General features: G+C 45.4%; 1 protein-coding gene and 1 non-coding gene across 9 annotated transcripts in view; both read right to left on the reverse strand.

Annotated features, from left to right (window-relative positions):
• Positions 1-427: 427 nt before the first annotated feature.
• Positions 428-16,384, reverse strand: part of PRRC2B (proline rich coiled-coil 2B) — a 45,665-nt gene continuing 29,708 nt past the window's right edge. For 3 of the 8 annotated variants that reach the window (XM_030233248.2, XM_030233249.2, XM_030233247.2), the window contains exons 17-32: positions 16,143-16,342; positions 15,322-15,467; positions 14,733-14,874; positions 14,043-14,122; positions 13,144-13,335; positions 12,810-13,004; positions 12,298-12,384; positions 11,301-11,405; positions 10,340-10,532; positions 9,037-9,134; positions 8,269-8,396; positions 7,422-7,659; positions 5,851-6,027; positions 5,089-5,180; positions 4,455-4,575; positions 428-4,064 (exon numbers count right to left, since the gene is read on the reverse strand). In XM_030233248.2, coding sequence (XP_030089108.2) covers positions 3,924-4,064; positions 4,455-4,575; positions 5,089-5,180; positions 5,851-6,027; positions 7,422-7,659; positions 8,269-8,396; positions 9,037-9,134; positions 10,340-10,532; positions 11,301-11,405; positions 12,298-12,384; positions 12,810-13,004; positions 13,144-13,335; positions 14,043-14,122; positions 14,733-14,874; positions 15,322-15,467; positions 16,143-16,342 — 2,335 coding nt within the window. In that variant the 3' untranslated portion in view covers positions 428-3,923. The other 5 variants (XM_030233250.2, XM_030233251.2, XR_007778980.1 and 2 more) reach the window with 5 other exon arrangements.
• Positions 10,023-10,103, reverse strand: LOC115484699 (small nucleolar RNA SNORD62). Its single transcript, XR_003945406.2, has one exon. It is a non-coding gene; the product is annotated as a small nucleolar RNA SNORD62 (small nucleolar RNA).

Raw genomic sequence — 16,384 nt, forward strand, 5'->3', positions numbered from 1 at the left:
AAAATAACCAGTGCTACAAAGAATTAACCTGTGCTTAACCAGCCTGAAGCAAAAGGGAGGGTTAAGAAAATGCAACAGGAGGTCCTGGCATGCAGGGGTGCTGGTTGCAACGTGACTGGTGTAGCCAAGAGGTGAGAGACAGCAAAAACACTCAGCTCATTTGGAAAACCTATCTCTAAATACACAGGAACCACAGGGCAGCTTGTGGCTTTGCAGCATTCCTGCAAGGAAGGTGTGGATGGAGTGAGTGCCTCTGCATGAACACCACACATGGGAGTGCAACGGGCAGCAAACACATCCAGAGGTGCTGACACTGCACAGCTGGCACAGCCAGGAGCAAGCTATGGAACATCAACAGCAAGACCTGTGTCACTGGTGACTGTGCTGCTTCTGCTTTTAAAATATACTGGAGTGCCTTTTTATTCTCTTTTTTTCTTTTTTTTTTTTTTTTTTTTTTTAATCCCAGACTTCAATGTTGATTTATTTTCAAATGAAGAGCTAACAGCAGAAGGGGTGAGGGCAGCAGCAGTGACTGGAGCTGCTGGCCATGACAGGGGACTGATCACACAGGTGGCTTCAGACCTTCTGCTGAACAAGAGCAGCAGTCAGCCTCTCAACATCCCTGCTTGCTGCTGCAAAGATGGGCTCCACCTTTCCCTCCCACTGCACCCTGCACCTTTCCCAGCAGAAGGAGACTGCTATTTGGTTGCTGACGTCCAGTCAATGCAAAAGCAGCTCACAAAGGAGTAAGTCAGTAATAAATCAACTCTTCAACAGTGCAGACAGCAAGCAGAAGGACCCTCTGCAACTGTACTGATACGTTCTGTGCATCTCCATCCTCCTCTCCACACTGGATTTATCAGCTCCCTTAGCTTTTCTGCTCCTTTGAGGATCAGAGGCTTTTCCTTTTGACTCCAGAGCACCACAAACTGCACTAACCTTGGACTAGCTTTAAACAAACAAACAAACAAACAAACAAGCAAAAATATATGCCAGAGAAGGATATTGCACCGTAGAAATTTGGGCTCTAAAACTGCTTTCCATCACACAAAACTCCACTAAGTGAGAGAGAGTCTTGCCAACTGCAGCTGACAGTCACGCAAAGTTGAGAAATGGAATGAAGCTTACATGCATTTCTTGGCCTTTCCTGCACAGAATAATTCAGACATAATATATAAATAGAGCAGTGAAACAATTACTTTTTCACCTAGACCTACAACATCAAATACGTATAAATAAATTCTAGTGTTTTATTCTGTTGGGGGAAGGAATGGAGGGATTAAAAGAGAAAGAAGGGTGACCTTATTCAACAGGAAGTTTGGTAGTTCTGATGGCATGTACACCAGAGGGACTGCAGTAACTTGGATCTTGCAATAACCCAGTTTCTCCAACACGTTTGACCATTTTGAAGTCACACAGGTGGGAGGAAGGAGGTTAGTGTCTTTGTAAAGCTGAAGTAGTGTGTCTAGAGTAGGGAAGAGATGAGAAGAGGGGGGCTCAGGTAAGTCTCTTTAGCCATTAGTTAGATTCTGGGCTTGTATTAGCTAGGGCCAGCTGGGCAGAAGGGTAATAAAAAAATCCCAAACAGACAATTCTGCTGTTAATGGTATTTCAAGGGAGAAAATAGAAACAAGGGTGGGATGACTTACTGGAGGTGCAATCTTTGGAAAACACTGGGAGCAGGAGTAGCAGATGAGGATGCAGATCTGGGAGATGTCTGAAGGTTGGGGAAATATTTTGTCACTAAATCTCAAACCCTGTACTTTAAGGAGGATGCTAGAGAGATGCTGGCACACTCTGCTCTGAAATTAAAATCATAAAACCTAAGAAAAAAACGAGCTCTTGTTTTTTCTTAAAGTACCATCCTATCCCTTTCCCTTTGGGTTTTCTGCCATGTTCCATGGGGACACCTATGGAGAGGGGACATTACTCATTACTATGCCTAAGTTAGTTTAGGTTTCTAAGCTCTTTAAAGCTACTGTATAAAAATCATATTTATGCCTAGCTTAAAACTTCAAATGCATCCTTACAAAGTTACAAAGGATCTTTTTCCAGAAAGGGGAGATGGAGGGGGGAAAAAAAAAGCAAATGAAGAAACAAGAACACCTTTCAGATCCCTTCCCCAATACATTCTTTGTTCAAAATATCTTCTTTGGAACCACCACCAAATGACTTTCTGCCACCCAGCAGAGGCTGATGCACAGCCCGTGAACAAGCTCCCATCTCCAAAAATGGTTCTGTCCCTCACTTCAGAGTGACCAGCCTACTTTACATTTTGAAATAGCTAAACAACACAAACCAAGTTAGCTGAAAGTAGTTTTTACTTTAGACTACCATCAGGTGAAGGACTTCCAAGCCCTTTCAGGAACTTTTAGGTCCGTCCTAAAAAATCTACGTACACACACACACACACACACACACACACACGCAAGCTCACGTAAACCAAACCCAAACAGCCAAAGAAATAAAACCCAACCTCTCCCACTGGGATCTTCCTTGTGTAGATCATCAAATACTGGAGAGGAGTGGTGAGGTGACGATGCTGTACACACACTATATGCAACTGCATCAGAGTAAAGAACCCTTTGCTGTTCACCTAGGGAAGGAGAGAAGGATGATTCCAATCTGCCTCTGTAACCACACACTTCCAACCCAAACCAGGAGGTTCCAAGTGTGCCTTGCAGAGGGGCTCCCTTACCAACATATTTCTATGCAAATTTTACAAAAGGCCATCAAATAGAGGAATAGAAAGCAAGACTTGGGTAAAGAGCAAAGCTTAGGAGAGCAGCCCCGAGGGATGAACACAATATAGGACAAGTCTCAGGAGACACGAAGAATTCGAGCAGCCAAGGCAGGGAGCATGAGAGAGCATCACAACTACAAAAAGTAGTCCATACAGACCCGTTGGCTCTAGCCAACTCTTCTGACCCATGTACTGGGAGAAGTTTTTTCTTCCTAACAAATGTTACATTTTGTAAATCTATGATTTACATTTTGGCGTGTGTTTTGCAGTCACTAAAAAAATCTGAAACACACAAAAAGGAAAAATTAAACACCTAGATCTCTATGAGCTTGCAAAAGAAATCTGGTGGTTTGAGTTTTTTTCCTTAAAATGAAAATGCCAAGTTTTGTTGTGCACAAAGCACCCCAAAGCTGTGTTGAAGTGGTGCAAGTTTCAGGATTTATGCACTGATGTACTACATTTCTTTAGTACACATTTCCTCCTACTGCAAGCACTGCCTCTAGCTTAGAACAAAAATACTGAAGAATTAACAAATGTCATTATCTGTCCTGGTTTTTTTAATCAAATAGTCTGAAAGGCTAAATCATCTGGGGAAATACACCCAAACAAACTCGAACTCTCAACATAGCACAGAACCATATACAAAACTAAGCAGAGTTTTGTCAGAACACCATTTTAGCTGAAGGGAATTCTTTTCTGAAAGGAATGAGGAAAGCAGAAAGAAGGGGGGGAATGAGAGAACATATAAAAGTTCTGCTATAAACAAAGATACAGCTTTTTTGTAAAAACCTCAGCTGCCTTTAAAATGAAAAACCTCAAACTAAACCCCTCTCCCCCAGTTGCCACTCTGCTGAGACAGAAGTAGGGAAGGAGAAGGACGGGCTTTGCCAAGTGAGCAATCACAGCTACCTGTGGATGGGGCATGGGAAAGGGGGAAATAAAAAAAAATGGCTAAAGCCACTTAAAAGTCACATGATTGGTTTGTTTTAAAGCAAGCAGGTCAATGTCATATCCACTGTTTCAAACTGCTTTGTTGGGAGAGGGGCTTGAATGATGTTGCTGTAGTCAGTCAGTGTGGGGTAGGGATGGATCTGGTGAGATTTTCAGGAGATCCAGTGGGGTCCAGTCTAAGCTGTGGTGCCTCTCAGGCAGCAGGACCAGCTGGGCATCAGAGGTGCTCCTAGGCCTTGCTCTCCTCCACTTTGACTGCCTGAGGTTTGATCGCTCCTGTGCGCACTGGCTTCATCTGGTTTGTGGAGGCTGTTTCTTGCAGCTTCACTGCTCCCAGACTGGCTTTGTTATCATCCACCCGCTGCTTTGCCTTTTGACACAAAAACCAAAGCATTAGCTAGGACAGACACCTCTAGGCGGGCAGAACAAGCAAACTGTGACCATCATTCATGCAGGACATTGAATTTGCTCCTGTAACACCTCACATTCAAGGATCTCAGTGTCTCACATATTTGGCAATGAAGTAACTTAAAAAACTCCACAGTAAAAATTAGTAGAACTAATCTCTCCTGTCTTTCAAATCACACAGAATTACTCCTGGACTCAGTAAAACACCCACTTACTCAGGGAAAAAAAAACAACTCCCACATGGAGCTTCAGTTACATAGGCCTTTCTGCCTTTCCTCTGCAGCCCAAGGCACAAGCCTAAGTGTGCAAGAGCAGCTATTTTTGGGCTGTACAGAGAACTCAGGTACACTACCTGCTGTACGTAGTGTCCTTGCACAGAGCCCATGCTCACTGCTGGTCCCGACGGCTTCCCGCTGGGGCTGGCAGAGCTGGGCCTGGAAATCGAAGAGTCGACAACATTCATGGAGTGAATTCTACAATGGAATGAGAGCCTTATTCATGTGTGAAAGACAAAAAGACAGCAAAGCAGCAATAGACAGGGCACAAGTCTGTGCTGTGCAGATCAGTGAGCTCCACAGTCCAAATGACGACACACGGGTTGGTTAGGGGGGAAAAAAAATAAATTAGTCTCACAAAAGCCTCAATGTGTTTAGACATGAGCACTCCCATCTTCAGGACCAAAACCATTTATTCAATGATCCTCAGATTTCCCACCTTCACAAGGAACAAAAGCACACACCAATTCCAGTGTGCCTTTGAGATTCAGTGGACAAGTAACTTCATGCACTTCCCACAAAGCACCGGCTCAGGTACACACAGTGGCCCACACCCAGAATGAAAGCCATGACCATGCATTTAGACACGAGTACTTGGACTGAAGTGAGCACGTTCTAGACATGAAAAGCCAGGTGGATCTCGTGCAGGGATGATGGGTGCACCACGTTTCTCTCCCATTCTAAGGAGCCCAAGCCTTGTGAAGGTCTCACCTGTACGTGTGTGGGGACGGGACTGACCCTCCGGAGGACATGCTCTGTTTACCATCGGAGAAATGAAACCCTTTCATTTCCATCTGGGAGGACTACAGAGGAAAATGAGTGAGAGAGAGTATCATCTTTGCATTCACAAATCACTCATTACTTCATATAAAAACTTAAGCCAAATGTTTGCCCTTCTCCCCATCATGCCCATTTAAAAGAAGAAATTTTTCAGGTGAAGAAAGTGAGGCTTGTAAGTGAAATAATCCATTTGTATTTAAGCACCAAGCCAGCAGCACAAGCAAATACAGAACCTGGAAGTTAACTGCTGTGCTCTCTATCCCCTATAGTAAGACAAACTTATGATATGAATCCATCAAACCAGACATGACATTAATATACCTACTCAAATGGACAAGCTTCACAACAGAGTGAAATATCTGGGCAGTATTCCAACTGTGTCTGGAGCTCACCACCCCTCAAGCACTCTGGGGAAACCTGTGTAAACATGTAATAAAACTGGAGACTCCAAACTGGATCAAGGCAGGATGTGGCTCCCTGGAAACAGAATGATGACCAGCAGCAAAACCTGAAAACTGCTGGCTTGCACTTTGGAGATGAGGGGAAAAGGGTTCCTTCATTTTAACAGCAATCCTTGGCTTGGATATTTAAGGATCCCAAACAAGCCATTCTCCCCTTTAAAAAGCAAGGAGTAAAATTCAACGCAGGAGGGGTTACTGAATGCCATGAGCAGCACCAGGAGTTAATCCTTACCTCCCTGCTGGCAGCAAGAACAGAAGGCTGGGATCCAGGAGGGAGGATTCTTCGGGGAGCTCCTACAGGCAGGTTTTGCCCCTGGGGAAGCTGGATGGACTGTGGCAGAAGCAGGGGCTGCTGGCCAGAGCCGTAGCGGGGCAGAGGCAGCTGGGAGCCAGGCACAGGCATTGTCAGCTGTGTGACAAGGACATGTAGTTACCTTAAAGGCAGTAACAGTCTCGTGTTTGACATGCTGCCTCCCAATACCCTGAAAGCACAGCCTTGCCAAAAGGAAGCTCCCAAACAGCGCGGTCTGGCACGGAATACACGCAAATGACTGCAACAGAGGGACTTTCACACACTGAAATGGATGTTCTGGCAGTGCTGCCAACACTCTTATCAGCTGGGTTTTTAACATGCCATCAAGTTAACCTAACTGCCCGTCGATGGGGGCTGTTCTCCATTCCTACAGCCCAGTTTTCCAGTCTTCCTCATGGTCACTTCATGTGGGTCTGTTTTCCCTTCACACAATGGCAATGTCAGTGCAGTGTCAGGTGCTTTGTTTTCACCTTTGAAAATCTACATTCTTACACCAAAACATTCTGAGGACTGGACTTCCAGAGAAAGCGATGGGGACCTCAGTTCCATGTTTCACAGTGAGCTTCAAACCAGTGATGGACATAATTAGGAGCAATTACAAAAAAAAATACTGTAGCTCAGGGCTGAGGCACCTCCTGTTCCCTCTGATTTTCTCACAATTGCTGGATTTGGGAGGTTCTATCAACACTTTAGAATAAATAAATAAACCAATCTAAGGCTGGCAAAAGAAACCAAGTTACTCGCTTATGATGGATAAAGTATTTCTTCAAATATTTCGTTTGCCAGTGTTCTCTGTATATTCCTCACCTAAGTTACTTTCAGGATTAACTCTTTACGTCAGCCACAACATAAAAATCCCTCTGAAACAAAAAATAAACCTTAACAAGTTGCACAAGATAAATGTAAGATGAGTTTAATAAAATTATCAAATTTCTCCAGAGAATCAGAGCACATGCCCACAAACACAGCTATGGTCACAGTAGAATTCAATGTTTTTATGTGAACCATGCTTTATTAAAACATTTTCACACATTGAAATTCCTGTTAGGATTCTGCCAAACCGATCAGCTGAAGCTGTAAATAAGACTTGGACGACAAATGAACTGAGAAGACGGATGAGCCTTTAATACAAGTTCCTAGTTGCCCTGGAAGCTGAGGTGATGGGAGAGATGACTGGGATTTGGCTCTCAGAAGAGGTGCTTTTAGGACAACCATTGCATCATGGCCTCCTATGCATGCAGCACTGGAAGGTCTGACTTCCAAGTGACAAAATGACGTCTCAGCAGGGACAGACAAGGTATGAGCAACCATCTCATTAAATAAGGTGCTGCATATGTGAAACCATGGTTCACAGAACAGTGTCTCGGGGAAATCTTCCGCCTCTTTACAAAGAGTTTAGTTCAGACAGACATGTTACAACCCATCCTCAGAAACAAGTGGCTGTGAATTAGCCTGGACCAAAGGAGTGGCTCGCCAGTCCTGCTCCTAACCTGTGTGAGCTGAGAGTCCATCATCTGGGAGGCTCCCATACCAGCCTGGTTTATTTGCCCCTCATAAACCAGTGCCTGGCTTCCGTTCATGGGCTGATAGGGGGACCCAGACTGGGTTTTCACCACCTCCAAGGGCTGCATGCCTGGGAAGGCGGAATATGGAGGCTTCAGAGCAGTGCCTCCTGTCAGGACCATGGTGCTGGGCTGGGACAGACTGGGGTGCATGTACACCTGAGACCTGCAGGAAAAAAACATGCTTCAGTCATGATGCACAAAACCTTTGGAGACTGTACAAGCACACCCTGCCAAACCATATCCTGCCTGCCATCAGTTGTCAGACAACTACACTGACAGCTCAGAAGTAAGCTGTGATGCCACTATCCATTTTAGTTACCAGGATTTTTTACTTCCACTCTTAAGCTTTTACAACCACGTCCTTGTGTTGCCAGAATATTCAACAGAACAATGTCGTGTAGTATCTAATATTTATGTTTCAATATCCCACAAAACAACCTCTGCATTAGAAGTTAAGAGAGGATTCAGGTTACCTAAAGTCTGCAGCAGTTTTGCAAAGCAGGAAAAAATCAGAAGTTAAAGATTCCAACATCTCTAGCAATTAAGAAAGGTTGTTTTTTTAAAACTCAGTGTTCAGGCTCTTGAAGCACTAACTACTAATTCAGATTTTTTCAGTCTCATGATCCCTACACTGGCACTGTTATTAGGGGAAGGAAACAGCATTTGAACAAAGGGGAAAGGGAAGATGAGTGTGGGGTAGCTGACCAATGTCCCCAGACATCAGGAACGTAAGAGAGCAAGCCACAAGGAAAGGAAAACAGGAAGCAGTTACCTGAAGGGCTGTATGGAGCTGTACATCTCCTGGGACTGGGAAACAGGCAGACCACCCCTCAGTCCAAGCTGTGCTTGGGCCTGTAAGGATGTGTGGAGGGAAATGGGAATCTGTTGAGCAGCAGCAGCCTGCAGAAGAAATTAATATAACTGAGAGGTACAAGAGGAGCCAGAAACTCTCCAGGGTTGTTAAAAACCTATCAGTTTCCTGCATGAGTCAATCTGCAGTGACAATTACCTACACTGGGCCTTTACCCAGCCCTGCACCATTCCCCAGAACAGCAGCACTGCCAGGGAACACACTGCCCAGGCACCCAGAGGCTGATGCCTGCAAGAGGCATTTGATGGACATGAAGGAACCAAGATGCTCCTCACATAGAGCAGGCAGTAACAATCCCAGCTCTCACCTGTCTGTACTCCACCTTGAAAGAGCTCTCTCCAGCCCTATCAACACCCTATTTACTAATGAAGTTACTCATTATTATTGACTGACTGGGGAATTCACTGAAAATCACTTCATCTCACATAGGCCTCAGCATCTGCTTCAGTTAAAACCAGTCCAAGGGCACTGGTACAGAAGGGGAAGAACTCAATTCCCTCCCTTCACTTCCACTGACCTCTGACACCCACTGGGAAGAAGCATTCAAGGAACCTAAAGGGAGCCCCATCTAATTTCCTTTGGGCTATGAAAGTGAAAAATTACTCGTTTCTTAAGTGCCACCATGAAGAATCCTTGAAATACCACCTGCAAGCTGTGCTGCTCCCTTACCTGTTGGTAGCTTTGCTGCTGAGGTATCGTCTGAGGGACCAGGCGGGGCTGACTTGCAAACACGTGGCCATCCAGATACAGGGGTGGAATATGGTTACCTGCACATCACAAAAGGCAGGCTGTAAATTCAAGGTACAGGGGAGATACAGGCACAGCAGACTGCAGAGATCTGCAGGTCAAGACTATCTCCTACCTCTCAGCAAGTTAACACAAACATAGAACCCATTCAGAAATGTCTGTAAAGCTCCTAAATCCACATACCAACATCAGCAGTAGCAGGATTGCTGAGAATTAATCATACCTTCCTGTCAGAGGCTAAATGTAAACTCAGGTTTCCCACCTCCACAAAAGAGTCAGATACTAGCAGCTCAGAAGTTGGTAACCTGTACTCTGAAATAAATGCCAGAAATCTGCTCTGCAATCATCTCATCTTTGCAGCTAAGACAGACAGAAAGAGCCAACATGGTGTTTAAGGCCTTGACACATGAGATCTAAAAGCCACATTCACCCCAAGGGTGGCACCAATTAGTAACTGCTGTGCCACTCCTGTGCTTTTGTGCAGATATGAACCACAGGATTAAGCAGCAAGATTAGGGTGGGTGAGGAAGGAAATCACCTGACTTGGAACAATCTGTTTACCAAGTGGAAGCTAACAACAGAGTCACTACACATTTCACTCTGTTCCTGAACTGAGACATGAGAAATACAGGGCATACATGAGAAGTCCTTTAGGACCCAGGAAACATCCCATGGAGGGAATCCCAGTACATTTCCTCTTTCCAGATGATCTCCCTAATTACACACACTAACATGACTGAGTTAAGCTTTTTCTTTAACTAAAAGGCAGCAACACCTTCCCCTCTCCCGGGGTTCTGTGAGCTGTAAGCCAGTTGCTGTTTTGCTAAAAGCAGAAGGTGCTCAGAACCTGTGGCTTCAAAGGCAAACAAGCAGAGGAATGACTGATAATGATATTGGGACTGTTGAAGCCTCTCAGCCACAGGTCTCTTTCCTTCTGTTCCATTGGGCACACAGTAAAGGGTAAGCAAGATCTACTGAGACATCAGAGACTTCCCACTACACAGGGAAAGCTGTCTTTGTATTAAGCTTTCACCAGTCACATTCTTTAAAGTGGGGAGTCAGTCCCTCTTTCTGCCTTGCCTAGGTTGTTAAGGATCTGTCAAACATCAGCCAGCCAGTTACTCAACACAAAAGCTCTTCTCACCATGCCCTCATCTACTAGAACCAGAAGATAACTCCCAGATAACAATCAGACAATGCAAATGCTGCTGCAGTCTGCAGGTACCTGGAATAGATGCAGAAGGTGCTACAGATGCCACAGGCATGGGAGGCATAGAAACTCCACCAAAAGAGCTGTAGCTGACACCGTTGGAAGCTCCAACACTGGAAGGAGGCTGGATGCCTGAGCCTGCACCTCCTGGGGAGTTCTGTTCTGGTAAACTCGGAGAGTTTTCCCAAGCTTTACGAGCAGACTCCATCTATGGAAACAAAGAACAATAACTACAGACAGTTCAAATGGGGAGGACATCACCAAAGTCCACAGTTGCTCATCTGTGTCCTATGAGCTCAAATTCCCTACACTCTAGGCATAGTGGAAAGGTGACAGGTCTGAGGTCAGGGTGTTCTACAACAATTTCTAATGGACAAGAACCCTTCACAAATGCTCAAATCCCTTGGTATTTGCTGGGCTCTCGGGTTTGGGATGGAGGTGGGTTTTGGTTTGGTTTATTTGGTTTTGTTGTTGCTATTGTTTGTACACTTGGGTGGGTTTTGTTTGGTTTTTTTCTCTCTTTACACCCCCAGGCTTCCCAGGATCCCTGAGCAGCCAACCTTGCCCAGTACAGAAACACAAAAGCTCTGTTGCACTTGGTTCTACAATTGGCAAGGACTTCCTGCATTCAGGACTTAAAGCACTTGTACTCATGTTGAACAGCACATATGAACAATTTTTACAAAAGCTAATTGAAGTTTAGCAATACCTAACAAAATACTCTGGGAAAGATCTCCCCACAGAGACGTGGTATCCACACACCTTCAGAGTGATCTCCCCACAGAGACATGGCATCCACACACCTTCAGAGTGATCTCCCCACAGAGACATGGCATCCACACACCTTCAGAGTGATCTCCCCACAGAGACATGGCATCCACACACCTTCAGAGTGATATCCCCACAGAGACATGGCATCCACACACCTTCAGAGTGATATCCCCACAGAGACATGGCATCCACACACCTTCCTTACCTTAAGAGTAAGGTCAGCAGTGGGGAAGGACATGGGGTTCAGGCCGATGCAGCGCTGGAGGTGATGATCCCTTCGCAGGATGGGAATGGACTGTGTTAACCCTGCCTGAGGGGAGAGTCATAAAAGGTGAATATTTGTGAACTCTTAGGAGAATGGTATGAGCTACCGAGGCTGACAGAGGGTCAGCTGGGCAGCTCCAGTAAGTGCACATCAAAGAATTCAGTCCCTGGTGCTACTGCACGAGCCAAGTGGCTCATCTAGGGTCCATTCTGCTCTTGCAATAAAGGAAGCTTTGGTTATGTGCAAAGACACCCCTCTATGCTGAACTATATCAGCTTCCACTTAAACATCAGTTTGATCCAATAACTTCCATTTGCAGAAGAGTTCTCCTTCCTGTTCCATACTTAGAAACCACCTAAGTTTCAGACAAAACCTGTTTCTGAAAAGAAACTGCCCATGAGACAAATCTCCAAAATCAAAACCAGACAGCCTACAAACCTGAAGACATTTCAAAAGCAATGTGTGTCTGTCTCACATTGCTGTCTACAATTGAGCTACCAGCTGGGCTTTCAGTGTGCTCACTCTTTCACACAGAATAATGAAATCCCCAGATGGCTGGAATTAGCTGGGAAACCTCCAAAAAGGCCTGACCACCATGTTACAGTTCTCTGCCTTGCTGTGACACGTGAAACCTTTGAGGAAGCTGGGCAGTCTGGGTCTAAAATGTCACCATCTGCATCGTGAGAGAAACTGGCCATCTCAGAGATGGCTTCACACAGGTCACAATGATAATGAACTTGCTCTCTACATCACTTCTGCGTTTGTGACACTCATTTTACCACAGTATCATGAGACTTCCATTTTGGATTTCAGTGACGTGCTGCCTAAGCATGAAATATGAAGTCAGATGCAAACAAGCTTCCTTTCTCTGAAAGCATCTGAGATTTACCTAAGGAGTATCTCCAATGAATCAATGTCAAAAGAAAAAAATACTTACATTACTGGCCAAGGCATCCTGCAATTTGGTGACAGGGTTAGCTGCAGTGCCAGAGGCAGAACCAGGTGGCAAGCTGAAGTCAGAGTCCTGAAAATGCAAAACATACAAAACTCAAATCCAGGTCCATGGGCCACCCCTCTGCTTTTCATGGTTAATGACTCTAGCCTGAATTATGACACTACAAACTTAAGACTGATCTCCAGTAAGCCTTGCTGGAAACAGAAAACACCTCTTAGCACTCAGCAGCAGGCAACCCCCAGAGGCACACAAAAGCTTGGCCATGATTTGTCCCTCACCTCTGTTACCACCCCAGCTGGTCCTTGGGACAGTATTTCCAAGTGGATACTAAATGTCTGCCAGGACATCCTGAGTACCTGGTCTGCGTCAGTAATGAAATCTAAGGCAAACCTACAGCTGGAAGCTTCCTCTAAATAATCCTTCTGCCTCAAACCACTTTTCATGCCTCAACAAGATCAAATCACCAAGAAGATAAAATTAAATTCAATCCTCACTTTAGGATTTACTCCAAATTCAATGGGTGGCACAGGAAGTACAGAATCCACGTGAATTTCCACCCCATTAACAGGGGGAATATTCCCTTCCAGCCGTTCCGTTCCCTCCGAACCCTTTCTGTTTTTCAGGGAGCGTTCGTTGCCGATTGGTCCAGGCTTGTGTTCCTTGTTCTGTCCTGAGCCTTGATCTGAATCCTTAACAGGAAAGCAGAGAGGCTGAGACACAAAGACCGAATAACCCAACCTCAAGCCTTAAAAACGCTATCAACAACAACACAACCACTTCACAACGTCTCTCACTCTGTGCTCTGGCTTGGCTGCAAATCCAGATTACCTTTTTATCAGTTTGCTTCTGCACTTGCTCCTTCTGGCAGTCAGGCTTTGAGTCCACCAGGCCAGCCCCATTCATCTCCTCTGGTTTGAGGGTGCCATATGGAGAACTGCGCTGAGAGGAGGTCGCGGAGGATTCCCGAGACTCCGCGCTCAAGTCAATGCCACTATCCCCCTGGCTGCCTTTAAATCCCTGCTATGCAAAGCACGAAATGTGTTAAAGCCCCGGACTCCGACCCAGCACCACCGAGGAAAAAACATCCCAGAGAACAGCAAGACCACGTCCCTTTTTCACATTGCCATCCTGGTTAACTGCAAAGGAGTTGGGCCTGACCTGCAGCACCTCTTGGCTGCCCCTTCAGCTCTACACAGCCCTGAGACAGGTGAACTGATGCACTAACCAGACCATGGCTTCAGAGTAAGGAAATGTGTCCCACAGAACAACTAGGCTGAGACTGCCAAACTCACTTAACATGGGACCCAAATCAAATTTAAACTCTTGGTCTCCAGAGATGAAGCGTTCAAGAACTCCTCTGCCCTCCCTGCATTAAGGCTACAGCTCCACACTGCTCACAGGCACAAGGCACAAACAGGACCTAAGGGATTCCAACCCTCCTCGACCACAGTGTGCACCCAGTGATGAGCATAACCCTGGAACAGCTCTATCACACAGTTACTCCAGATTTATACCCACACACAACACCAAGCAGCGTTGGCTTGGCTCTTTAGGTCAAGATTTGAACAGCGCCAAGCTCAAATTAAAACTGCAAAGAGACAGTTTAAAATGGCACAAGCAGAGCTGAGAGTCACTAAGCACAGATGGAGCAATGAGAAGCATAAAAGCCACCTGCATTAATACTTTATACACACAATACCTTGAAGGGCACCTTAGGAGCCACTTACCTCGGTGCTGGACTCAGTGCCATTAAAGGTATTTACAGGCTTGCTCCAGGAATCACTGCCAGGAGACTGAACGGAAAGTGCTGGAAGAGAATGGAGGGCAGGGTTCAGCTGCTTGAAACACAGCTATGAGCACACCCTGTACACATTACACCATCAACCTTCCATTTCTAGACATGAGAAAGGGTACTTTCACCACCTCAGTACATTAAGTGTTGCCCAGACATCTGAGACATGATGCAGCAGACAACACAGGGTATGAGGAGTGAGAGTAGAAAATAGGGAGGAGATTTCTTAGGGAACATAACAACTAGAGAAAAACAGGTCAGAGAGAAACAAGGGAGGCACTAACTGCCCAAGGCTAGAAATGAGAAAATGTAGAAAGGCAAAATAAAAAAAGTAGATCCAGCCTAAGCAGCTATAAAATGCTGCATAGTAGTAACTTGATGTGAAACAAAGACCCAAGAAGCAGATTAGGAGACTGACATGGCCAGCAACAGGGGCAGGATGGCTGAACCCTAAACCATAGAGCTTAGAACAGAGGCTACTCCACACGTCTGCCAGCTCCCCTCCCACTCCCAGCATCAGACAGCAGAGGGTCTGATCCTCTGAACCATGGACCCCATTCTTGCTGCATATCCCAGAGGACTCCAGCTCTGTGAAACCTTTTGGAACAAAAAGACCCAAGCCTACCTGGGCTGTTGCTCTCCCAGATCTCTGTGCCCAGGCTGTTTCCAGACACTGTTACATCACTCTGCTCCAAGCACAGGCTGTTCTGCTTCTTGGCAAATCGTGGTGGAATGCGCGACTGAAGGACGCGGGCCTTGGCAGGTGCCTGTGACAGGAAAGGCACAAGTGTCAGGCTGGGAGGTTCCCCCAGTCTAACAAGGCTGCAGAGAGCTGCTTTTTGCAGTGTGAGGTTTTCTTCTGGCAACAACACAGTCAGAGTGCAAAGGCATCCACTGCTCCTGCTGCCCAATATCCCACCAAGTACAGCCAGCAGCTGGCTTAGAGAGCCAAGCTGCTTTGGATGAAGACCACTCTAGAAACTTAACTCCCAATTAGTAATTTTGCTGCAAGCCAAGAATAGTTTTCAAATCAAACTCTCCTTTTCAGACCAGCGGCCCTAAACACGTTTCTGGGGCCCAATACAGGATCTGTACTACTTTGGCACAGTCAACTGTACGTTTTCTGTTCATACAAACACTTTCTGGGGCCCTGTTTCTCTGAATGCAATCCAAACCATGTAACAGGTCCAACTTTTCTGCCTCCCATTCCTCACCTGAGCAGCCTGTTCCTTCTTCCTTCGCTCTTCTTCCAGCAAACGACGCTGCTTTTTAGTAAGAACCTCAATGAAGCCTTCCCCTGACATGGAACCAACTTCATTCTCTTCTGCTGTGTTCGACACCCGGTTATCAATGATGGTACCTGAACAAAGCACACAGAGACAACACAGTGAACATGTGTGTGCATGTAAAGCTTTGTAATTGCAATAATTTAAACAGTGCACTCCAAAGAGAAACCATTCCAACAATAAGTTCACCTAGCAACATAGCAGCTACATTTAGAAAATAAAATCATGTAGTCTGCTGACATCTACCAGCCCCTTTATCTTGCAGGATTTTGCTGTGTCCTCTGTTTCAAGATGAGCACACTTCAGCTGGAGGAGCTGTATGATAAGCCAGGTAATTCTCTTTTCAGAGATACTAATTTCTTGCCTCCCTGCCATTAGCTCAACCTCAAATTCCCCACTCCGGATCCTCTCTCAACTTCCTTCAGACAACATAAATTTCAAGCCTAAAAATACATTAGCATCTTAGACAGAAATACAGAAATATTCTCCCTAAACACAAACTTTCTACAGAAGAAACATTAGAGACACTGTCAGATCAGGCTGAAAAGTTTGCGTTTAAAATTTAACAACAATTTTACCTTCCATGTTTTTCTATTTAGATACACAAGAATTTTCTTGTTTCTGCAAATAAATGGAAAAAAGCCCCTAACCTGATAATAAAAATTACACCGGATTGAATCAGTTTGGCTTTAATCAGTCAGCCACAATATGTTATCCTCTTAAAGAAACAAATGAATCAAGATACTCACTTCCATAACTCAGTTCAAACTGTGACAAGGCCTCTCCCTTTTCACTTGCTCTCTGTGCATTGGATTTGTGCTCCTTCTCTGGCTTTTTACCCGGCCCCTCAGCACTTTCTGAGTTCACATGGGAGGCCCTATCCAAGCTATAAATGGAGTGGCTGCTCCCTCCACTGGTGTTACCAAGGCCTCCTCCTTCTTCTGGAGACCTACACAGAAAGAAGGGAAAGGATTTAGTTTTGTCAGTAGAA

This window comes from Serinus canaria, chromosome 17 (genome assembly GCF_022539315.1).
Source record: "Serinus canaria isolate serCan28SL12 chromosome 17, serCan2020, whole genome shotgun sequence".
In the NCBI taxonomy this organism is placed as follows: Eukaryota; Metazoa; Chordata; class Aves; order Passeriformes; family Fringillidae; genus Serinus; species Serinus canaria.